At 42.8% G+C, this 25000-nt stretch overlaps 1 protein-coding gene across 1 annotated transcript in view; it reads right to left on the reverse strand.

Moving 5' to 3' along the window:
* Positions 1 to 25000, reverse strand: part of bsnb (bassoon (presynaptic cytomatrix protein) b) — a gene marked incomplete at its 5' end in the record, with an annotated part of 124920 nt that overhangs the window by 78507 nt on the left and 21413 nt on the right. The window contains one exon of the mRNA XM_080425038.1: positions 3106 to 3945. Within this exon, the coding sequence (XP_080281164.1) occupies positions 3106 to 3945 (840 nt within the window). The remainder of the gene's footprint in view (positions 1 to 3105; positions 3946 to 25000) is intronic.

The following is a 25000-nucleotide window of genomic DNA, read 5'->3' on the forward strand; positions in this document are numbered from 1 at the left end:
GCAATATTGTCAAGCTTCAAACCTCCCAAAACAAACTGATTCGACTACTTCCCTTGACCCACCTTTTTCCCACACATTTTGCTGGCCTAGGATGGCTCAGGGTAGAAGACTCAATGCCCTCAATACCCGCATATCTGACTAAATACCTCCAAAAAGTTAGCAACACCCACAGCCACAATACTAGAGGGAGCGTAAACAATGATCTGGTACCACCCACCAATAAAACAAACATGGGTAAATTCTCCTCCTACAGCACTGCCACCCAAGTATGGAATGCTCTGACCCCATCCCTAAAAAAAATTTAGATCACTGGCTTCCTTTAAAATAGCCCTAAAATCCACCTTTCAGGAGGCCGAAGGGGGAGGAGTTATCACTTCTCCTTTAGACAGGCGTTATCCTTCTAGACAAAGTGTTTGACTGTACTCGTGCTGTTTTTACATTTCTGTCTAATGAAATATTCAATCAATCAATCAAAGTCACTCATCATGAACAAATAGACATTATAAGTAATCCTGGTTTCAAAATCAGTAATGGATCATTCCATGCTAGCTGTATACAGCCAGGCTAATTTTAAAGAACAATTAGGCAGGTTAAAGAATATCTGTATATGGTTCAGTAATTAAACACACCATGTTTCTCTTAATGTGGACAGATTATGTTTTGTAAATACTAATGCGTGACAGATATGCATAAGTCTGACATAAGGCTGAGTTCTTAATCAATTTGTATATCAATGGGTCAACTATAGGACAAATGCTAATACAATAGGTGGCCAGCATGCTGAATCATTGTCTGCATTTCTCACTCATTTCAAAGAGCCTCAAAATCTACCCAGCCAGCTTTATTACCGTCTAAAGCTGTGCCAATTAGACTCCAAAGGTTTTCTGGGGAAAGGTTGAAACACGTGTTGGTGGCCACATGGTCAGAAGTCAACTCACCAGCCTTGTCACCGTACCTTCACTAAAAGAGGGAGAAATGGGTCACAGCTACGGCTGTGTCATAAAGAAAAGGACAAATGGGAATATGCTATAATTGTTGAGAAATAATCGGAGGGTATTGAGGAAGAATGAGGTGAACAACAATAATGGCCATTCATACGGTGGCCATTTTCCTCATGCGTCACATGGGCTTGAGTGATATAAAAGGAAAAATGGGCCATTGTGTGAATATGGTCGTTGGAAATCAGTCTGTGTGAAATATATTGCAAACCAGAGACACGTATTCAGTTCATGTATTTTGTATGTCATTCACGCCATCTCCGAATTCCTCTCATCCGCTCACTGGTACCCTATCTGACGGCTCACATGGAATGAAAAGAAAATTGTTCACAGGTTTGAAAAGAATGTGCTTTATGCTGGATTGAGTCATGGACTCTAGCCAGCAGGGCAGAAAAAGAAGGATTTACGTAGCAGGCATGAAGAGTCTATTTTTGAAAACAGACTACCAGTATTCTCAAGGTTTTTGTAGGTTTTCAAACCTCACCGTAGCCAAGCATTCATTCATTCAACCTTTATCTAAGATTCTCGGAGAGATCATTGAGGGTGACCCTCATTTACAATGATGCCGAGATCACACACATATAAATAACATAAGAACAACAAAGAAAAACGATAATGTTGACAACAAACAGTTAAAACAGTTGCATATACGGGTAATGCACGGTTATAACATAAATTCCTAATATGGCCAATAGATGCTAGGGTATTCAGTTTGAGATTTTGTTGCATGCAGATGATATCGCTTTGTTTCCATAACGATCTATGAATGGCCACTGCCAGAGACGGTGACAGCCAGATGCCTCCAGAAGACAAGGCTCGCCCATAAGAGAGCCAACAAAGCTCTGCAGAAAGCCTGTTATTACCGCTATCATTCAATTGGCCATGATTTGCATAATTAAACACTGGGAATGCCTGACTGTTGAAAGCCCCTATTCTAACCAGCTGTGTTCCAACCCTGGGAGGGGGCTGGGATGCTTTAGGTAGGGCAGTGGTAATCAACCTTTTTCAGGCCGTGACCCCTCAAAATAATCATATTTGAACTGGGGACCCCCCACCCTGACAAGCACTTGTAATTGTAGGAGTTGAGGCATTACATTTAGTTTGACTCGGTTCCACAGATAAATATTGTGAAAATAGCAGATCTACAAGCTCACAACGCCTCGCAACGCAAGGCGTTGTGAGCTTGTAACATTTTTGCCTCTTTCTTATATTATTTGACAATTGGGCCAATGTTTGACCAGTTTTTATAGTATAGTTTGTTGATTACTTTTGATGCAGTGATGGCCTTTCCTTTTTTTCATGTATTAAAAAGGTCTTAAAAGTCCTTAAATTGTCACTTTGCTGTCATCATGTGGGGACCCGATCCACAGGTTGAGAACCACTGAGCTACACTAGATCAGAATTGATAAGTCCTTATTTCCCATAGATTCCACTCCATGCAAACACAGGGGAGGCTGAGGCTGCCCACTGATGAGCTGATCAATTCGGATAAATATACAGTTCTACCCATGATTAACACAGAGCAGGAACCTCAGCTCAGAACAAGAACAGAAGGGGAAAGAGACAGACAGACAGACAGACAGACAGACAGACAGACAGACAGACAGACAGACAGACAGACAGACAGACTTCTCATTTATTCATTCACACTTCTGCGATCAAGAATAATACCAATGAAATGGGTAATAGCTGAGAAATACATATATAAAGACAAATAGAATGGGCTCAGAGACAATAAGGATCATGGGAACCCTCAGGGGCCAGAGCAAACTCGGGCCAAGTCAATGCCCCACAAACAGCTTCTGGAGCCAAGTCCTTGAGCCAAGCCAACATAGATCCTCTGTAAAAACACAGCCCTTTCCTCTAAGGCCAGGCAGTCAGTAATGGAGACACATACACAACACAACACACAGTCACACACCACTGCACTGTGACACAGCATTTTTCAGCTCAAACATTTCAGTAAATCATCTCATTTCGGCGAAGCTCCAGTCTGCTGCAGGCGTTTTCTTTGCAAACGAACTGACATGACCCGCTCCATTTCTTTCCACACACACAGACAGACGGAACAGCAAACAGAAAAAGCACATTGCGGTCTCAGTCTTACCTCAACTAGGTGTGGAGCGGGGTTGAATCCACACATGTTGCACACCTGGGAGTGGCACTCGGTACAGGTGTCGTAATTCGGCGCTTCCGCCGCGTGGCCCACGTTGAGGCTGGTCTTACAAAGAGGACAGTTAACCGTGGGTTTGGTGGGGGCCGGCTGTTGTTGTTGTTGTTGCTGCTGAGGGGATGCTTTGGGACCCTGCTGGGCAGGATGAGGACCCGGGGGTTTACTCGCCCCTGGTCCCGGACCCTGAGGTCCCGCGGGCTTGGGGGCCGTTTTGGGGGGCTGCTGCTGCGGAGCGGCGAGGGGGTCGATCTCCGACATGAGCGTGGTGGCCTGGTTGAGGAGAGAGGCGCCGAAACCAAACAGCTTCCCGAAGCCCTGCTCCGGAGGCGGGGGCTGTCGGGACGGGGAGCTCCCCGCACTGCGGGTCTGGTCCTGGCGGGCCTGCAGGGGGAGGTGGGCGGGGGAATTCCGAGACGAGAGGTCAGGCTGTGACGGGGCCTTGGCCATGTTGGCCATGCCAGGGAGAGGGACAGCTCCTGGGGGGAGCTTGGCCTTTTGTGGCCCTGGCCCTGGCCCTGGCCCTGGCCCTGGCCCTGGCCCTGGCCCTGGCCCTGGCCCTGGCCCTGGAGCAGTCTGTTTGTTGGGGCCGGGCTGTGTGGTAGGTTGTGTCTGTGGAGGGTTCTGTGTCTGGGGGGCAGGTTGAGGAGTGGAGGGCTCAGGTTTGGCTGGTTGAGAAGGAGAGTGTATCTGCTGTTGACTCTTGGAGCGTGGCGTGTCCATGTCCATTCCCAGAGCTCTCTGCATCTGACAGTTCAGACATAGCCACTCTTGCACCTAAAAAGGAAATATAGAAACACGATTAACAAGATATGATTATTCCTCACAACTATATTCTGCTCAAAACTCACCTAAGATTATGCCTTTGAACCTGACAGATGTAAATTCACATTTGACAGACGTTTCGGTCCCACTGGACGTTCATCAAGAGTGTCAAGAGTGTCAAGACACTCTAGATGAAGGTCCAGTGGGACCGAAACGTCTGTCAATTTGAACAAAAGAGGCTACTGAGCAAGAGTAGTGTGCAGGACTTTTTGTTCATGAGAATATTTTTTCATGTTTGCTTCAGTTTTCACTGTCCAACACACCTGCATCCGAATGAAGTGGATGTGTGAATATTTCCTTTACATAGATTCAAATTCACATTTCACACCCCTTCTTTTCAATCTACAGTATGAACCCTGTCAATACTGACATCCCTATCATTACATTCAGCTCAACTCGCCGTTTCCATTGATATGTGTCACTTCCATTCAAGAGGGTGTGAGCACAACTCAGCCTTGTTCTAGAAGTTGCTTTTTTACACTCAGGAATTGCCATAATTCATATAGGAATGTCCTTCATGTCCCGTCATTTAATATGCAATGTATAGAAAACAATCTACGTTTTAGCACAAAGCCTTTCTTCATTGTTATGAAGAAGTTCACTTCCATGTTCGCCAAAGTCGTAACCTGACTCTGAAAACACTTCTGTCATGAATTATGACCTTCATCTGCTTGACCCCGTACACACACACACATGTGGTGAATCACGTAAGCATAGTTGATACCCGTGATACGATGACCATCGACTGCTTTATCAGACTGACGTCTGTGGTGCACAATGATACGAGATGCACGTTCTATTCTATCCATTCTGTTCTTGTCCGTGTGTGTGTGTCCGTGTGTCCGTGTGTGTGTTAAACTTCAGAACGTGTCGTGTGATACGGCCTGGTGTCATCATGTTGCGTGCAACTCAACTGAAACATCACTCACCATCGTTAGGTGGAGACCTTAAGGGACTACATCCTAGCATGCAGTGGTGGAAAAAGTACTCAGATATTTTACTTAAGTAAAGGTATCAATAATTCATTGCGACGCGTTGCGAGCTTGTAGATCTGCCTATGTAGCCTATGTATAAAATAGGGCTATATAATGTAATGTATCTAAGTATGTATGTAATGTATGTTTTATAATAAATGATAATTGATAATTGATAAGTAACTAGTAACTCAAGTTTTCAAATACCGTAGTGGAGTAAAAAGTACAATATTTGCCCCTGAGATGTAGTGGAGTAGAAGTAAAAGTACTGAAAATTGGAAATACTCCAGTAAAGTAAAAAATACCTCAAAATAGTTTTCTGCGAGTTACAATATGGTACAGAATTGACTAAATAAAAGGTAAATATGAGAACCTTTCTTTTACCCCTCACTGTGTGTCCAGATCAATAGAAATACTATTTATAGTGCCCCTGAACACAACTATACTATACCGTATAGAATACCTTCCTGGCTGGCACATAACATGTACAGGAAATCTTTGAAAACTGGCCTGTTTTTTATATTTTACACACCCCTATTTTCTTTTCTTCACAGGCCTGTAAACAACATGGTTCTCATATCCCTGGAACACTGACATTCTCCTCTATCTATTCATGTAAGGATAGGTGTTCAAAACTAACCTTTGGCAAAAAACACTAAAATGACGTAAAACATTTTTTATTCATAAAATGCAGAAGTCAACTACCAGTCTCATACTATGATGACATTTCTGAGCAGCTTAGCAAAAAACTAAAAACTGGGGTTGGCGAAAGGGCCTACTCTGTGTGGAGTTTGCATGTTCTCCCCGTGTCTCCTAGCGTAGTTAATACCCTCACAAAAACATGTAGTAATCCTGGTCGCTATATGACAGCCGGTGCGCCTCGTGGAGGAGTAGGGAACTGGTTGGAATAACGTGTTCCTTCCACGCGTTACGTCTTACCGGGGAAGCTCCCCCCTGTCAGGTGACAAGAAGGTCAGTTGGCTCTCATGCATAGAAGGAGGCATGAGCTCGGCCCTGGGCTCCCTAGGCTGGTGGGGGGAGTGTAGCGCCCAGGATCACTTAGAAAATTGGCACCGGGTAAAAAAAGGGTTACAAAATCGTGGGATAGAAATACAAATAAATACAAAATAAAATAAACAAATAAACAAAGAAAATACGTTATGGCATGCCTGGCTTACAGATGTAATGACTATGTTATATGCATACAAACAAAGGGAGTGAAAAATAAACTAGGGTTCAAAGGGTCAACTGATAACTAAAACGATTGATTGGTTGATTGATTGATTGATTGATTGATTGATTGATTGATTGATTCTTTATTATACATCATGACCAAGTTATTGGTAAGTGAATAACCTCCGATGATCTAAATACAATATTTGTGTAAACGCTCCCCAGCATGTGTAATTCAATGTCAATAAATAAGGACCGATAATATCGTACCATGTCATTTTGACTTTGACTTGCATTGGTGTATGCTTTCATAGATCTCAGAGTCAGACTACCGTACAAAATGTCAATCAAATTTGCACAAGTTCTGAGGTGCACCTTTCAGCCAACACCAATAATGTTAGATTACTGTACTTTTGGTTATTATACACCCACTCACCCAAAAGATGAAGGGAGCCGTTGGACAGAATTTTTAAAACAACAATCCTTTCCTTTCAAATTGAAAGTAAAGCATTTGAAAGCATTTGGAAGCGTTCCTTTCAAATGCTGCATTTCACACTCAGATTTGATCTTGAAGAGGGTTTTTAACATTGAGCGTGAGTTTTATCCAACATGTTTCAGATAAACGATGTAATGTTTTCATGAATATGGAGCAATTGTAAACATATGTAACTGGGACATCTAAAAAAGAAAGCAGTTTAGGGAAAACTGTCTCGATTTATGGCGGCTGGTGTCCTAAATGGACAATGACATGGAGTGGCACCGACACATTGTGGCTGGAGTAGGCTATTTCTCTTCGTATTCATGATTTTTCCTGCATAGAGGAATGTGCCCCCAAAGGGGTTTTTGCCACCCCCAGAGGAAATTCACCAGCACCGAAATAAGAACTAGTCCATACCCGGGGATGTGCACAGTCAAAGTATTTGTAGACTTTGAGTTATGTATGGGCAAGGCGTGTGTTCCTATGACTCCATCTCTGCCTAGCTCCGACAGTTACAACACACAAACACACACACACACACACACAAACACACACACAGCGCAGCTCCACTCACAGAGAGAAGTTTTTCTCTGTGAGGCAGGTCGTCGCGGACCCCCAGTGAACAGTGAGTGAGTGTGCGTGTGACAACCCGGTCATTTACGACCCGACGTGGAGTCGTTGCCACCACCAGTGGTGTGTTCTACCGTGGTACGCTGTATACACAGTATGGCCTGTAGATTTTTTTCAGTGCCATCGTATACATCCAAAAACCGTTTGAAACGGCGTATCTGATACGTTGATACGCATCTGATACGATGCACCCAGGAGTGGCTGGGCTCAGTGGGCTGGGGGGCAGCACAATCAACAAGAATGTGGTCTGACCGTCTGACTAGTCTAACTCTGAGGTGAAGGCTTATCATGTGTGTGTCTATCGTTCTTGAGGTGATAATTAATGGCTACTGGTGACGGAATTCACACATTTCAACGACCTGCTATTCACTTCATTGAACGTGGGTCACTGAATTGAGTACTTCAATAGTATTCAAATTGCGCGTCATAGCACAGCAACATCTTGAATCTTCAATACAGTTTGTGTCTTCAATGCCAAGTTAATACTATTCTGTAATAGATACTTGAATGCTCGCTGTTAACACTGATATTATATCTGATAAGCCTAAACAGTATTTATTTATAACAATCCTTGCACTATTATATGGTAATAATCCATGCTTTGCATTGAAAATGTATCTAAAGCTAAAAGCAGCTCCGGACTAGAGTTGACTTACAGGGTGATTAACATTAGAAACAGTAGAAAATCAATCAAAATCAAAAGCATATTGTAATTGAAGTCAGTGTTACTGTGACACTGGGCCTGAGTGGGCCTGGCCGAGTTCGTGCGGGGCAGAAACGCGCGCGAAGCGCCCGCAATTTTTTTACATTAATTAATTATATACGAGCGCATGCCGTGCGTGTGGGAGGAACTAGGGAGGGAATAGTTATAGTATACCCTCCAAAAAAATCTAGAACACAACACTGCCACCCACAACCATGAGAAGTAGATTTTTAAGCTGTTTGAGAGCTAAGCTATGTGTGCTAATAACTAACAACCTGGATTGGAACATCGCACGTGTCAATCTGCGTGCTAGTGCTCTGAAGATGATATCCAAAGCGCACTCCCGCTCAAAAAATGCAGTGTGTGTGGAGTGTGGACACGGGGCATAAATGAAAGTCCGTTATAAGTGTGCAGCGAGTGTGTGTGTGTGTGTGTGTGTGTGTGTGTGTGTGTGTGTGTGTGTGTGTGTGTGTGTGTGTGTGTGTGTGTGTGTGTGCGTGCGTTCCAGCGTTCTCTGAGTGTGGCAGACTAGAGATGATCATCCCATAGCTTGCGGTGCCGTACCATAGGCTGAATTGCCAATCTCTGGTGACTACACAAAAAGGCTAATAAACACCAGAGGTTTCCTTATTATAATAGGATTGAGAATACATTATGTATCCTTGGTGCCCAAGTAAGCTATTATTTGCCCATCAACAAATCAATCACTAGGATTGTAGCCAATCCCCTCCCCCTTTGAATGATTTATTGCATCACACACCCTTCTCCCTAAAACTCCCCTCCCCGTCCCAATTGATTGGTTTTTCTTTTTCTTTTTTTCACAATTTGTTAAATGGGGTTTTATTTAAGCATTACAGACATTTTTTGTTAACCAAATGGTCAGAAATAACAGGCAAATGCATAGCTTTCTGTCAAGTAAGGTAAAAAAAAATAGGCTCTGTAGTTGCCGTAGCTGCATGCGACGCAGACGGATCACCTCATGCTTGCTGTTGTGCGTAATAACCCCCCAAAGACCCATCCTGAGCCAGGAAAAACCCTGGTATTGACCACATTCACACATAGTGGTCATTTCGCTCTTGTGTCATAGTTGGGGGTTGGGAAACACCGCCACCCCAGAGTATTTAAAATGGCCACCGTGTGAATATGGTCAGTGTTCTTGTTATTGGTAAATAGCAGTTTGGACAAATCAATGACATACATAATGAGGAAAACAGAGCCATCTTCAATAAAACTAAATGGATACGATTCATTGTCTAGCCTTTACAATGTCTGTCTTCTCGCTTTCTTTCTTTCTCTCTCTCTCTCTCTCTCTCTCTCCATTTCTCAGTCTCTTTCACTTTACACAGACAGACAGACAGACAGACAGAGAGACAGAGAGACAGAGAGACAGACAGACAGACAGACAGACAGACAGACAGACAGACAGACAGACAGACAGACACACACACACACACACACACAATCGTAGTCACTTTTAGGTATCTCTCCCTCATCAAGCGCTTTGTCTGCCATCACTGTCACAATCTGGTCTTTGTGCGTCTCTCCTTGCTTCACTCCATCTATCCTTGTTTCTCTTGTATATCTTTGCCCTTTTATCTCCTCCATTCTCTCACACAGACACACAAGAAGATGACAGAGGACGGAGGCGGTATAGTGGCACAAGGCCATATGTAGTAATTGGCATCCTAGTGGCTTAACAGCTGCTCTACTGACATCAATGCCTTCGGACTCTTGGCTAATATTTCATAAGGCCCTAACTGGCTTAAAGGATGACTTCGGCCATTTTCAACCTATCTTCATATAATTGGTCCCCACTATTACTCATGATAGTATGGTACCATTTTAGAGGAGGAGGGCTGTGGATAGTTCAGAAACCCGCCTACCAGTGACATCGTCGATGGGGAATCCAAAGCTAATAGAAACGGCAGAATTTATATTCCTGGAAAGTTAGCATGCTATTTTGGAAGCCATTGTTCTCGTGTTATTATTCTTTTTTTTTTTAAGCTTGCCTAACGATGATGTCACTGGTAGGCGGGTTTCTGAAGTGTCCACACAGCCCTATGAGACACAGACCGAGTACAAAGAAATTGTACCATTTCATAATTAGTGAGGACCAATTACATGAAGATATAAGGTTGAAAATGTCTGAAGTGGTCCTTTAAGAAAAGGTATGAGGCAGTATAGGCGAGAAGGGTGGTGGGTGTGCTGTGTGCATGGTGGGATGTCTGATAGGTTGCAGGTTGTGCTTTCCCTTTCCATTCTTGACTTTTTCTTTTGTGCTGTAGGGACTCCAAGCCCCTCGTTCTTAGAAGATTTGATCCAAAATCCCTGACTATGCCTTGACTTTATACAACTTTCGACATGGGCGCCCGAATGAGAATCAAACCCTGAACACTGACAGTTGTAATGGGCCAAACTCTGCCAATTGAGCTGTGCAGGATTATAAGGGATAAATGTTTCGATTTGTTCCCTACACAGTAAAGTCCTGAGCGTTAATCTAACTATGAGAGAGTGTGAAAATTGACCTAAATTTAAATTACCACTCAGGATTATACCGTGTACTCAAGATGGTTTCACTTATGTCTTGGACCTGCAAGCCTACTACATACGGGACCGTACCTATGTTCCCCCGGGTTCTATGTTCCCCACTAAGGTTAGGGTTAGGGTTAGGTTTAGGTTAGGTCCTATATTCCCAGCTCTCCCAAGGAAAGCGGGGAACATAGGACCCGGGGAACATAGGACCCGGGGAACATAGGTCCCGATACACGACCAGAATATAAATGAATTCACACACTAGCATGCAGAATGTCAAGTGTGATCGCATACTCACAAAATGTGTGCACATGCACTCACCTGAAAGACGGCCCAAACTAAGAATGATAACTAATTATCCTTCATTCATCATCATTCTAACTAAGATGCTAAGATACTCAGAGGACCAGTGCCTTGATACCTGTCTGTCTAACTACTTCTCCAGAGTCAGTGACACCCACAGTCACAACACCAGAGGGTGTCACGCTCTGCTCCTCAGCCCATGGACTTTGTCTGTATTGTTTAGGTTTTGGACTCTTTAGGCCTATGAATGTTCTGTTGTTCAGTATGTGCTGTATTTGTCATGTATCCCTGTTCTGTTTGGTTGGTTTTCTGCTACACTGTTTTTGCCCTGGTGTTCTGTATCTTATTTTGTAGTATATTGTTCCTAGTGTTTCCTGTCTGCCCCTGTAGTTCTGTCCCTGACTTGTCTTACCGGTCTTGTGATTTGTCAGTGTTTCCACCTGTGTCCTCTTAGCCCCCCAGCCTTCCCGTCCCAGTGTTGATTGTCAGTTGAGTTCACCTGTGTCCTGTTATCCCTGTGTCTATTTATATGCCCCTGTGTGTTCAGTTCCTTGCCAGGTCGCCGTTGACTCTTAGTGAATGTAGGTGCTGTACTAAGGCTGAAAGCCATCTATTTTCAGTTGCTGTTTCGCCTGCCCAATTTTATGGGAATCATAAGTTGGTTAATAAACCTCGAAACCTTTGAACCTTAATCCTTAAGCTTGTTGGCCGTACTGCTTTTGGGTCCTCCGAAGTCATTCCTCACAGAGAGAGCACCTATGATCTGGTATTCCCTAGCCCTGAAACATGACACGATCGCCGGCCATTTTCTCCAAATTTTCTCTGATGCTTCCAACCATGCGACACTAATGGTTGGGAGGTGTATTGCACTCTGATACATTACAAAAAGAAAAAAGAAAATGGCCGGCGATGGGATTAAAATGCTTTTTATTGAACAATACGGGAGATACGAGTACTTATCGCGGTTCGCATCGCCTTGTAACATCCGTGGCTCGGTGGTAAGCACTTTATATTTGAAATCTGAACGTTTATGTTTATGTGAGAGATGGCAATGTGAAGAAATCGAACACAACTTTAGACCAGGGGGACTCGGCACCATGATGCTCGTATACAAGCGTCATGTGAACCATGGCTAGGTATTCCCCAGATTTAGCACAACCATGGGCAAAACAATATTGTACTACTCTACCCACCAAGATGTGCGATGCCCTGACTCCATCCATAAAGGATCCATAAAGGCCTCTTTAAAAAATGGCCTGAAAAAGGATGTATGTCAGAAGATTACAAGTGGAGATATAAATCCCCTTGATATGAGGAGACATACACTGCCGCCCCGTTTCTTCTATATCCTTTACCCTCTGTAAATATAGCTGAGTGTATTTTTTGATAAGGATAATTCCTTTTAACAGGACGTTCATGAAAGTCCTTGCGGGCTTGTTTCCAATGAGGGCCTGTGAGCAATTAGGGGTTAAGAGTCTTGCTCAGGGACAAATTTAATTTCATCGACACATATGCTGGCGTGGCCTGGAATCGTACCTGGGGCAACCAGGGCCTCTGGCTCCCTAGGCGGGCTCACTAACCACTCAGCTATGGCCGCCCCTATATGATAATGGTTATTGCTCAAATATGAAATGACACAGATGTGTTCCCGGCCTTAATGGTTTATTTCTAGCGCCTTTTTCCAAAGCTCTTTACAATGTGCGTTACACTCACTGATTCACATTCAGACATGGATGGAAGCAACCAAGTGGTGTGTTCTAGATTTTTTTGGAGGGTATACTATAACAATTCCCCCCCTAGTTCCTCTCACACGCACGGCACGCACGCGCGCGCGTATAATTAATTAATGTAAAGAAATTGCGCGCACGTTTCTGCCCTGCACAAACTCGGCCAGGCCCACTCAGGCCCAGTTTCACAGTAACACTGAGTACACTTACTATAGGCTTTATACTGATTTTCTACTGTTTCTAATGTTAATCACCCTGTAACTCAACCACTTCGGAGCTGCTTTTAGCCTTGGATGCATTTTATTTTATTTTATTATTACCATAGAAGTGCAAGGATTGTTATAAATAAATGCTGGTTAGGCTTATCAGATAATAGCAGTGTTAACAGCGAGCCTTCCTGTATCTATTACAGAATAGTATTAACTTGGCATTGAATACACAAACTGTATTGAAGATTCAAGATTTTGCTATGACGCGCAATTTGAATACTAATGAAGTACTCAATTCAGTGACCTACGTTCAATGAAGTGAAGGTCGTTGAAATGTGTGAATTCCTTCGCCAGTAGCCATTAATTATCACCTCAAGAACAACAGCCACACACATGATAAGCCTTCACGGCTTCACCTCAGAGTTAGACTAGTCAGACGGTCAGACCACATTCTTGCTGTTTGTATTGCTGCCCCCCAGCCCAGCCACTCCTGGGTGCAGCGTATCAGATGCGTATCAACGTATCAGATACGCCGTTTCGAACAGTTTTTGGATGTATATGGTGGCGACGGAAAAAATCTGCAGGCCATACGGCGTATACAGCGTACCACGGTAGAACACATCACTGGAAGCAACCATGCAAGGCACCAACCTGCTCATCAGGAGCAGGGGTTCAGTGTCTTGCTCAAGGACACTTTGACATGAAGCCAGGAGGAAGTCCTGGGGATCAAACCATGAACCTTCCCGTTCCCAGACAGCCCCCCTCTCCTTCCTGAGCCACTGCTGCCCCTAGCTCTGGTCCATAGCGTTGGAAGGAGTTCTCCTTAACACTATGTTACTTTCGATCCGTTGACAGAACACCCCCGGTAGCGCAGCGGCCGCATTCTCTCGTCTTTAGTAAAATAAATAAAAAATACACTTTCGCTAATCACCACAACAAAGACGGTTTTATGGAGTTGAAAGCCTACTTTCATTAGTGGGAACACTTGGAGCCCCCCCCCCCCCACCTCACTTCTAAAATACACTTTTTGACCAAAATGTAAAATAATCCACCGGATGGAGAAAAAAATGAGTTACGGTATTCCCCTGCGTCCTCTACAGATCTTGTCAATAGAATTGAAAGAAATTTCCATTGACCGGATCTGTAGGGGACTAACACATTTGTTTCCCCCATCCAGTGGATTATTTTACATTTTGGTCAAAAAGTGTATATTTTAGACTTCCCACTAAGGAAAGCAGGCTTTCAACTCCATAAAACCGTCTTTGTTTTGGTGAGTAGCGAAAGTATATTTTTATTTGTTTTACTAAAGACGAGTGTGTGTGTGCGAAACGGCTCGAAAGTACCATAGCGTTAAGGAGAACTCCTTCCAATGCTATGGACCAGAGCTACAGTATGCTGCCGCTAACATCTATTGTTCAGTGTGTTAATCTGCCAGTGGGCCTGACTCTATCTGCCTTTCAGACAGCAGGATCTATAGACGGACAGAATCAGTCGCAGGCTCAGCACCGTCTCAGCCTGGTGCCTTGGCCTCCTGCCAGTCCTCTATATAAGGAGTGATGAACAGTGGTGGATAAAGTACTCACATTTTTTAAGTAAAAGTATCAATGCTGCAATGTAGAAATACTCTGTTACAAGTAAGAGTCCGGAATTCAAGATTTACCTGGGTAAAAGTCAGAATTTACTTAAAGTACCAAAAGTAGAAATGACTCTTTATGCAGAATGTCCCGTTTCACAAGTTTTCAAATGTATAACATTTATACAATTCTTCTGAAAATAGCAGATCTACAAGCTCACAATGCGTCGCGAAGCAAAAAGGTTAGGCTATTTTCAAATGGCCGAAATGTATATAGGGCTGAAGAGGTTAATGTATGTTTTGTAATAATAATCGAGTCTAGTAACTAAAGTTTTCAACAACAACAAAATTGAGTATAAGTACAATATTTGCCTCTGAGATGTAGTGGAGTAGAAGTACAAGTACTGAAAATCGGAAATACTCCAGTAAATTTAAAAAGAAATCCTCAAAAGTGTACTTCAGAACAGTATTTGAGTAAATGTACTTAGTTACTGCCTCCTGCCAGTCCTGTCTATATATATAAGGAGTGATGAGGCCATGGTTTTCACTGTCAATCAAAGGGAAACTGAGAGGGTGGGAGTTTTCAGTGAACCCCGGGGACAGTCAGAGTAACGCTGGGCAGCAGAAATAACATCAGGAACCTTTATCAAATCAAAGCCTTCATCAGGCCGCGAGCAAAGCACTCCCTTATTCTGTTGTTTTTTTTCTTCCCTGAGCACTCCCTTATTCTGTTGTTTTTTTTCTTCCCTGAGCACTCCCTTATTCTTTTGTTTTTTTTTCCCTTCCCCTGATCTCCTTTTGTTCTTTTTCCAAATGCCAGTTAAGACAATCGCATTAGCCCATGAAAACATAGGAGGCACTTATAGAGGAGGGCAAGCTGTTATTCATCAATTTCATTTTTTTCTCCCTGCGCTTTGCCTCCACCTCCATCTTTCTCATCTCATCTCCTCCTCCTCCTCCTTCCCCTCTTGTTACGAGGCAATCGTGTGGATCTTTATTATGAAATATGATCTGTTTCATGATGAAGAAGGGGGGAAAAACCCAACAACAAGCAGACAGCCGACATCTCTGTCTCTCCTGCCCCCCCCCCCCTCCTCCCTTTTCTATCACTTCTGTCTTACACCCTCCATCTTGTTCTTCTTCACCCAGCGTTGTGTTTGTCCTCCTTCCTCACTGCTTTGCTCCCGATATACTCTTCATCTCTCCCTCGCTCTCATTCTTCATCTCACATATATCGTCGCTGTCGGGCACAAACCTTATATCTCCATATTACATCTTTATTTATTTTTTCTTCACAAATTAATGCCCTATTTCAGTGGTTTTCAACCCTTTTCATGCCAAGGACCCCTAAATTGATATAAATGTGGCCACGGACCCCCATCTGAAATTGTTTTGTGCCAGGGACCCCCCAGATGCAAAGATATATATATATTCAAAGATATGCACACATTTTCAAGATTTTTCAAAAATAGCAGATCTACAAGCTCATAGCGCGGCACAGAGTGCCGCGCTATGAGCTTGTAGATCTGCTATTTTTGAATAGCCAAAGCTAAGTGGTTAAAATGATTAACCCCCCCCCCCCCCCACAAGGACCACTGGTGGTCCCCGGACCACTGGTTGAGAACCACTGCCCTATTTTATTCTTTGTCATATGACAGTGTTGCACAAAAGCAGCAAAAACAGCAGAACTACAAGCTCACAATGTGTCACGATGCGATGCACGAGGAGCTTGTAGATCTGCTAATGTTGTGCTGTTGTACTTCTGTTGTCCTGTTGTTTCTCGTGGCATTTTCTGGCTTCATTATGAAATAATGTCCAGTGAGGAGCGACGAGGGAAAGCAGGGGAAGTGAGAGGAGCGGAACGCAACAAAAAGGTCATGAGTGAGACCGCGTCCCCAGAAAGCTGGAAAACACACGACATGTGTCCACAGGCCCACTGATGCTGAGCCACCACAACACAACGGACCGGCACTGTCGGTTTGTTGGAGAACAACACAGCGCTGCCAGAAATAGAACCCTTTTAGTAATAAAGACCCTAGAGACATGGGTCTAGATCAAATAACAAGAGCACAGCAAGCCCTAACATATACCAGATATAGGCGGTGGTGGAAAGTAACTGACTACATGTACCCAAGTACTGTACTTAAGTACAATTTTGAGGTATTTTTTTACTTTACTGGAGTATTTCCAATTTTCAATACTTTTACTTCTACTCCACTACATCTCAGAGGCAAATATTGTACTTTTACTCCACTACAATTATTTGAAAACTTCAAATAACTAGTTACTAGTTACTTTGCAGTATTATATCATAAGACATACATTAAACACTTTAGCCCTATTTTATACATAGGCTATTTGAAAATAGCAGATCTACAAGCTCACAACACGTTGTGAGCTTGTAGATGTGCTATTTTCAAACATTTTAGTACTTTTACTTTTGGTACTTTAAGTATATTTTCATGCCAGTACTGTACTTTTACTCAAGTAACATTTTGAACACAGGACCTTTACTTGTAACAGAGTATTTCTACATTGCGGTATTGCTACTTTTACTAAAAGTAATATATCTGAGTACTTCTTCCACCACTGGATATAGGCCCACACTCACATGCACGCACGCACTCCACGCATGCACGCACACGCCTGCTCACACACACACACACACACACACACACACACACACACACACACACACACACACACACACACACACACACACACACACACACACACACACACACACACACACACACACACACACACACACATTATATCACATTCCAGGCAGGTCTACTAAAGTTCCCTCCTTGCCTCCATTGTACAGTTTATATTTTTGCACAGTGGCCAGAACACAGTCCATCAGCGATATATTTACAGCAGCCATGGGGTGTCTGGAGGCTCAGCCAGTGAGAGCACAGACCATAATGATCCCTGTGAGTCGCAAGGACCAGAGTTCCAATCCGACTCCCATCTTGTCTCGCATGTCTCACCTCTCTCTACACTGTCCTACCTGCCAGAAATAAATCTTAACCACATGAACACTAGCGTCCCTATTCTGGGCACGTCATGATAGTGAACTGAATCGGCAGAAATAGTCCTGCTGCAAGCTTGTTTACAGTTTATAGTCATTTTTGCTATCTGGCTCACGGTGAAATAGCTACAGTATATAGGCCAGGGTTTAAATGGTTAAATAAAAAACATACAGAAGCCGTCAGATAAATGACAGGGTTAGTGAGAGATGACGCAGTATCACCATGCAGCACACAGAGCTGCTGAGCACTGCAGTTTGGGGAATAAGGATGCTCTGGAATGCAGTGGGTTATCAACTCATTCAAAAGAATGGGCCACAGGACATCAAAAGATGTCCCGACACCTTCTGCCTCTCTGCCTCCCTCTCTCTGTCACAGACACAGACACAGACACAGACACAGACACGCGCGCACACACACACACACACACACACACACACACACACACACACACACACACACACACACACACACACACACACACACACACACACACACACACACACCACCAGCCATATTACCTGCTATAAAAGCTATAGCTTTATTACTACAGTTTGTTGACATGCTGATACTATATGCCAGTGTGCTGGTGCTCTGTAGAGAAACCATATAGTGTCTGAAGCTGGGCTCATGGTACAGGATAATCAGGGAGATTTAGGGCAAAAAAAAACGCCTCTCCCGACAATCACAGGGGTGTTCCCGGTGCAAGTCTGGTCGGGAAACCGAGTATCTATCCATGCAGCGTGAGGGGTTCACAGACCCAATCATAAACCTCCCGATCTGCTCACAGACGCATCAGATCCACCCCGATAAATATCAAACACGTTTGATATTTATCTGGGACGTTCACATGCGACCACAAGACAGCCGAACGACTAGTCCAGTCTACAAGAGCGAAGAGCGGAGCATTACAATACACTACAGTCATTTAGCAGACGCTTTTATCCAAAGTGACTTACAATAAGTGCATTCAACATAGGTAGGCAAGAAAACTACTAATCACCCCAGAAGTCTTACTGTAAGTGCATTCTCTTCTAAAACAAGCAACTAAGAGCATACCTAGCGCTACGGTAAAAGTGCAATATATCAGCTTCCTACTTTCTTAAACAGATGAGACAAAGGAGCAGCAAAGAGACACTGTGGGGACGTGCCTGAAAAGCCTCTGGTGGAATCAAAATTGTCTAGAGATCAGCTGCGGCTGCCGTGTTGTGGCTGCAATGCAACGCTAGCGTGCCCAGTGGAGTCCAGGCGTGACAGATTTGGACACAGCGAGTGCGTGATGCGTAATTATTTTTAAATGTTGTAGTGTGTGTGCTTTGTTTGATATTATAGAGGAGAGAATCTTCAAATTTATAAAAAATCTTTTGAAAATTGCAGATCTACAATCTACAATGCGTTGATCGGCTATTTTCCAATGGCCGAAATGTATATATAGGGCTGAAGTGGTTTTGTAATAATAATCGAGTAACTAGTGACTCAAGTTTTCAAATATTTTTTTGTGGAGTAAAAGTACAATATTTGCCTCTGAGATGTAGTGGAGTAGAAGTAAAAGAATCTGAAGATTTCCCCAATGGGCGAGATGCATCCGGATTTCAAAATCGATTCGGATTTTAAAATTCCTGTCGTGTGAGCCCAGCTTGAGTGTACTCTTACAAGGAGGGTTTGAAGTGTTAAGTAGCAGCATAAAGTAACGAAGGTTAGACCGTGATATACTGTCGCTATAGCAAAAAAACTTTGTGTCGAACTTCCCCTAAAATGAAATGTGGACATTTTAATGTGACAGCTTTATAGCAAAAATATTTCGTTTCTCATGCGTTTATAAAATATGCAATAACTTGTCAAATGGGACTGACTAAAAGGGACACCAAGTGACAGTGAGGCACAGTGAAAATAAACGTTCACAGCTTCCTGAGTGTAGAAGCTGAGGGTAGAAGCTGAGGGTAGAAGCTGAGGGTAGAAGCTGAGGGTATAGAGTTGAGGTTCCTTCTAAATTTATACGCTCATGGATGGTATTGATTCTTGAAATCAAATAGAAATCAAATCATCGCTGAATTTTCAATATTGTGAGAAGGAAGAATATTATGAATGTTATGAACATTCAATGGATAGCTCTTGTCTAATTATATTGGTGGAAATCAATGGGGAAATTAGACAATAAAAGCAATTCCACATGTGTATTGCTATAGGAGGCTATATGGCCCAGACAACTTAAGCTGAAGTGCGTTAAAGGATTCCTGCCAGAAAGGTGCTTGCGAACCACTGTCCTAGATTGTGTATATCGGGCGGTCTTCTTTTCAAAATATTTCTGCATAATGCAAAATTCAGCGTGTTGTGTCTCAGCTGGATTCTTGACCCAGTTCATGGAGTTTGTCCATTTAAAGCCACAGTTTGAAAAATGCAGTACGATGTCTCCATTTGGAACCTTAGTGCCCCACCGTTTATGTGGAGGTTTAAAGCTTTGAAGATATTTTTCCACTCTGAAGTTTATTCTGGGATGTCTTTACATAAGGACAGACAGTACAGTACAGCATGTGGCACACTCAGTTTTACATAAAGCCAACTTCAGAAAGACGATGTATACTTCGTCTTACGGCGGTACGACAAAAACAAGCTGAAAATATAGCAATCTACAGATCACAAGGCGATATATTCAGCTTGTTTTCTGTTTGTGATGTAACTGTGATGTAAACTGGAAGCCACGGTCCTCAAAAACACTATGCATACGATCTATTAAATTCCTGGTTCCATTTTCAAGTAAATTTCCACAACAACATAGAAATCTGACATCATGATATATAATAGCAGGCTTCCTACAGTATTTGGAAGTATAGCCTTTGTCAATAATAATGAAGTGGAATTTTCGGTAACTCTTTCTATGAAGCCCATGTCTATAATTCAATATAATACGACACTATATAATTATCTATATATAAATTCATGGAATCTTTGTGTCTTTTTTCTGTCTGCTTGTCTGTGTGTCTGTCTGTCCCGGGCATAACTCGGGCACCGTTCGTCCTGTCCTCTGACTGCAAGTGCATTTACCCGTTTTGCTATGTAATCTAATTTAGTTATCCATCTCCCTATCTCTCCGTCTCTATTTGCTCCTAAGAATCGTCAAGCCCTTTCTGAATACAATTAAATCAAGTTCAGAAAGAGTATAATCCCTTGAAATGACCTAATATACGCAGAAAAAAAGAAAAGGGAAAAAAAAACCTCAGTGTTAATTTAATTCTGTTACAGTAACTGAGATTTTTTTTACTGAATGCAACTAAGACATTTTGGGTTTTAGATGGAGCTATTTTTCAGGGTCAAGACAGAGCATAAATAGGATTCATATTAAACCAAGGAAAATAGTTATAGTATGAACGGTTTATGGTTCTCTGATATTTCAAAGGATTCTTTAGGGTTCTTTGTTTTTCAACAAAACCGCCTCTAAAGAATTCAAGCTGGGAAAAAAAATGTTGCTATATACTGTACATAGCAACAATGTACATAGCGACAGGAACCCCAAAAGGTATAGTTACAAAAAGGGGTTCCCGCCCAAAATGCAATAAAATGTAATTTTGTCCAATCTGTATTCAAGAGTATGTTAATACAATATAACTCATACTATTGGGGTGGTTGTATTTGGTCTCCCTGCTCCTCTATTGAGACATTTGGCTCCCACCTTGACACAGGATCTGACACGACTTTTGACCGAAGGTCAATATTTAATTTATCCCCTGAGCAAGCAGGCAGGCTCTATTAGCTCAATGGTAAAAAATTCAGCACTTGTGCAGGAAACCGGGTTCAAATCCGGGGTAGAAGAGGAAAGTTACATAGTGCAGCTTTAAGCAGTAAGTTAAAAAAAAAACGTTTGAAACGGAAAACTATGTAAAAAAGAATAATGACAGAATGACTGTGATTTGAGGAAACCACAAGGAGATGAGATTTGATCAGAATCCAACCCACCTCAGAGATAGTCACACTATCCCTCCCTTAACAACAGAAACATTCTTCTCTACATACCATTACTTCATTGAGTTCAGAAGGGTAATAATAAACTTTATTTGTGTAGCACTTTTTAATGAACCCGGCCTCCCTATTTTATCCCTAGTTCTTTTTTTAAATAGCTAAAATAGCAGATCTATAAGCTCACACGTTGTGATCATGTAGATAAGCTATTCCTATAGCGTAAGCGTAAAATAGGGATTAAGTTGTTAAAACAGAGTTGGAAATAGCTTTACACAGCATAAAAGATAAGAACAAAGAGCATAAAAGAATAAAAAGTGTGAAAGAAACAATAAAATGGCATAAAAGGATAAAAAAGTGTGCAAGAAATAGAAGAACATAAAGAGATAAGAACACAAAAACCACACTGTAACTAGAAAAATGTGCTCCTGGCAGCACAGGTCCCCGCCAGGCCAGGTAGCGGAAGTCAATCTTAGCCAATCAGGATGAAATATGAGAAATCGGACAGGTCCATCTTGATCACATGACTATAGAGATAATGTGCACCGATTTGCATAATGTTTCGACAAAATCTGTAGGAGTTATATTAAAAAATGATGTTTGGCAAAAATCGGCCTCCTGGTGGCGCTATAACAGGCCCATGTGAAGTTTCACAGCAGTCAGACTCTGCGTTCACAGATCACAGATCCGTCTTGATCACATGACTATACAGATCATTTGTACCGATTTGCGTGATGTTTGGACAAAATCTGTGGAGAAATATAAAAAAAGGCGTTTTTCTAAAATCGGCCTCCTGGTGGCGCTATAAGATGCCAATATATTTGGGGCAGAGATTCTGCTCCGGCCTACAGGGAGTGTGCGTACAGTTGGCCCTGTGCCAGAGATTAGCTGGACAGACGAACACACACACACACACACACACACACACACACACACACACACACACACACACACACAAACATAGTCTCGGCCACGCCTTCGGCCTGACTTTGGAAGGACCAGAAGGGCCTTGCCTCCTGCTCATAAAGGGTTAAAAGGTCTGTGTTGTAGGGAGGACCTATAAACTGAGCCACGCTGTAAAAAATAAATCAATAAAATCAATTCTAAAACAAATAGGTAACCAATGAACTGAGGCTCAAATGGGTGTAAAACCCCCGACATTCAGATTTGGTCCTGTACCAGGACCTCCTCTTTCTTTTTTTAACCCCTTCCTTCTCCCCAACGTAGTCGTTATGTCAATACATTCCTCCTCACGCAATACATTCCTCCTCACGCAATACATTCCTCCCCACACACATCACTGCTGTTCTACCCTACTGGCCTGCCCGTGAGGAGTGCCCACCGGGAGGTGTAGAGCAGTGGTTCTCAAACCTTTTTCATGTCAAGGACCCCCAAAATGATGATGTATTTGGCCACGGACCCCCATCTCAAATATTTTGTTCCAGGGACCCCAGAAGCAAAGATTTGAGCAACAAATGTTCGCTTAAAAATATATATATTCAAAGGTTTGCACAAATGTTCAAGATTTTTCGAAAATAGCAGATCTACAAGCTCATAGCGCAGCACCGCGCTATGAGCTTGTAGATCTGCTATTTTTGAGTAGCCAAAGTATAAAAGGTCATAATTATTGTGATGCTCAGTGACGTCTCTGACGCTCAGTGACGTCTCTGACGCTCAGTGACGTCTCTGACGCTCAGTGACGTCTCTAATGCTCAGACAGGGATCCATTTATAGAGACAAGGTTGAACATTTTTTAATTGAGTTTTGATTGATTGAATATTTGTATTGATTTGTTCCTTTAAAACCCCTTTTGTTCCTTTAAAAACCCATTAACACCAGGAAGGCATCTGTGTCACTTGGACTACGCACGCACCTCATGGTACCATAGCGCCACAAAGGCCTTAAAAACAAGGCTTCAGACATCTGGTCAGGCTCTACTGCTTGGCCTTTACACCTACAACTCATTTAGCCCCCTGCTCATTATGCTAGGGTGGGATGGCTCAGGGTAGAGGACAGAGGACAGCGACTTGCAATGAGCCTGGCCTACAAGATACACTACACCACAAAGTCACCCATGTACCCAGGGGCGTCGTTACGCGGGGGCTTCGTTGGCTATAGCCACCAATGTTTTATCCAAGGCCAATAATAAAAAAATTAAAAAAATAAATGAAATAAAAATAAAAAAAATCTTTTATTATATATCTATAACCCTAACCTAACCCTAACCCTAACCCTAAAACCGAAATAAAATAAAGTAACAAAAAAAAGCCCCCAACCTAGTAGAGACCTAGCAACGCGTCTGCATGTACCCGTCAAAATACTTCAAAAACGTTAAAGACGTTCATTAGCACAACAACACCAGAGGGAGCTCCACAAATCACGTTCAACCCAGATTTGACTCAAACAAGGGATTAAATTCTTCTACTGCTGTGCCACAAAAATGTGGAATGCCCCCCCCCAACAGTCATACAATATATGAATGCCCCCTACCAACAGTCATAAAATATATGAATCCTTAATCCTTCACGGAATGCAATTCGGAACTGGCCCCTGTAAACAAGTAAATGACAATGAAACATTGAATGACTTTGTGCCGCACTGCGAGCTTGTACATCTGCTATTTTTGAACATTTTTGAAAAATCTTGAAAAGTGAATTTGGGGGTGCTTGGCACGAAAAGGTTTGAAAACCAATGATTTAGAAGAATTGGCCTCAGGTCTTAATGGATTAAAGTCGTATGCGCATAGTGACGCATTCGTGAAAATGGAAATGTACTGTAAACCCTGACCACTTAGATAACTTGAACAGTAAACCAACATCTCTGCTTATAAATGCTTTATCACCAAGAATGTTTTACTTCTGAATAATTATAAGCAGTGAAGAAAATCCCCCTGGAATTCTCTGAATGTTCATATTCATAAAAGAAGACACGCTTCTTCGTGTGTGTGTGTGTGTGTGTGTGTGTGTGTGTGTGTGTGTGTGTGTGTGTGTGTGTGTGTGTGTGTGTGTGTGTGTGTGTGTGTGTGTGTGTGTGTGTGTGTGTGTGTGTGTGTGCGCGTGTGTGTGAGCGCACGCAACAGAGCATTCTGCACAACTTTGCACCAACTTTGCTGGAGGAAATCATTATTGTGGACCGATTTCCTGCAGATTGGGTCCCTTGAGTTTGCTGTCCATTTATACGTTCCTTCCTCATTTGGTTCCTACTCGACACATTTTCTGTCAAAGTTCTTTGTCTGTCTGTCTGTCTGTCTGCACAGGTATGCCCATTTATGGAGATCGCCAAACTATTTCAAGTTGGTGCATAGAGCTGCATAGACTGACCTCCTACCTAGATTATCAGCCCATATATTGGGCTCCAATCAGCACCAATCATTCCATTCATTTGGGCCAGTTGGGCCCAATAGACCCGGGTCTAGTTGAGTCTTATTAGCCCATAGATTGGGCTCCAAATCAGCACAAATCCCATCTAGTTGGGTCTATTTGGGTCTATTTGGGTCTTATCAGCCTTTTCTTTCAGTGATTCAATGTTAACGCATATGCGGCCCGTTATCAGCCATTCCTTTAAGTGATTCGTCACATTGAAATACAGCACGAAACCCCATTCCAGCACCTGCCTCGGCGGCGTGCCTCGCTAATCATTAGACTTTCAGCCCCAACCTCATGGGATCCAATCACAACGGAGGTGCGCCGTCAGATGCGGACTTGAGCACCGCCACAGTACAG

Source organism: Gymnoscopelus braueri (genome assembly GCF_963280865.1).
Source record: "Gymnoscopelus braueri genome assembly, chromosome: 3".
Classification (NCBI taxonomy): domain Eukaryota; kingdom Metazoa; phylum Chordata; class Actinopteri; order Myctophiformes; family Myctophidae; genus Gymnoscopelus; species Gymnoscopelus braueri.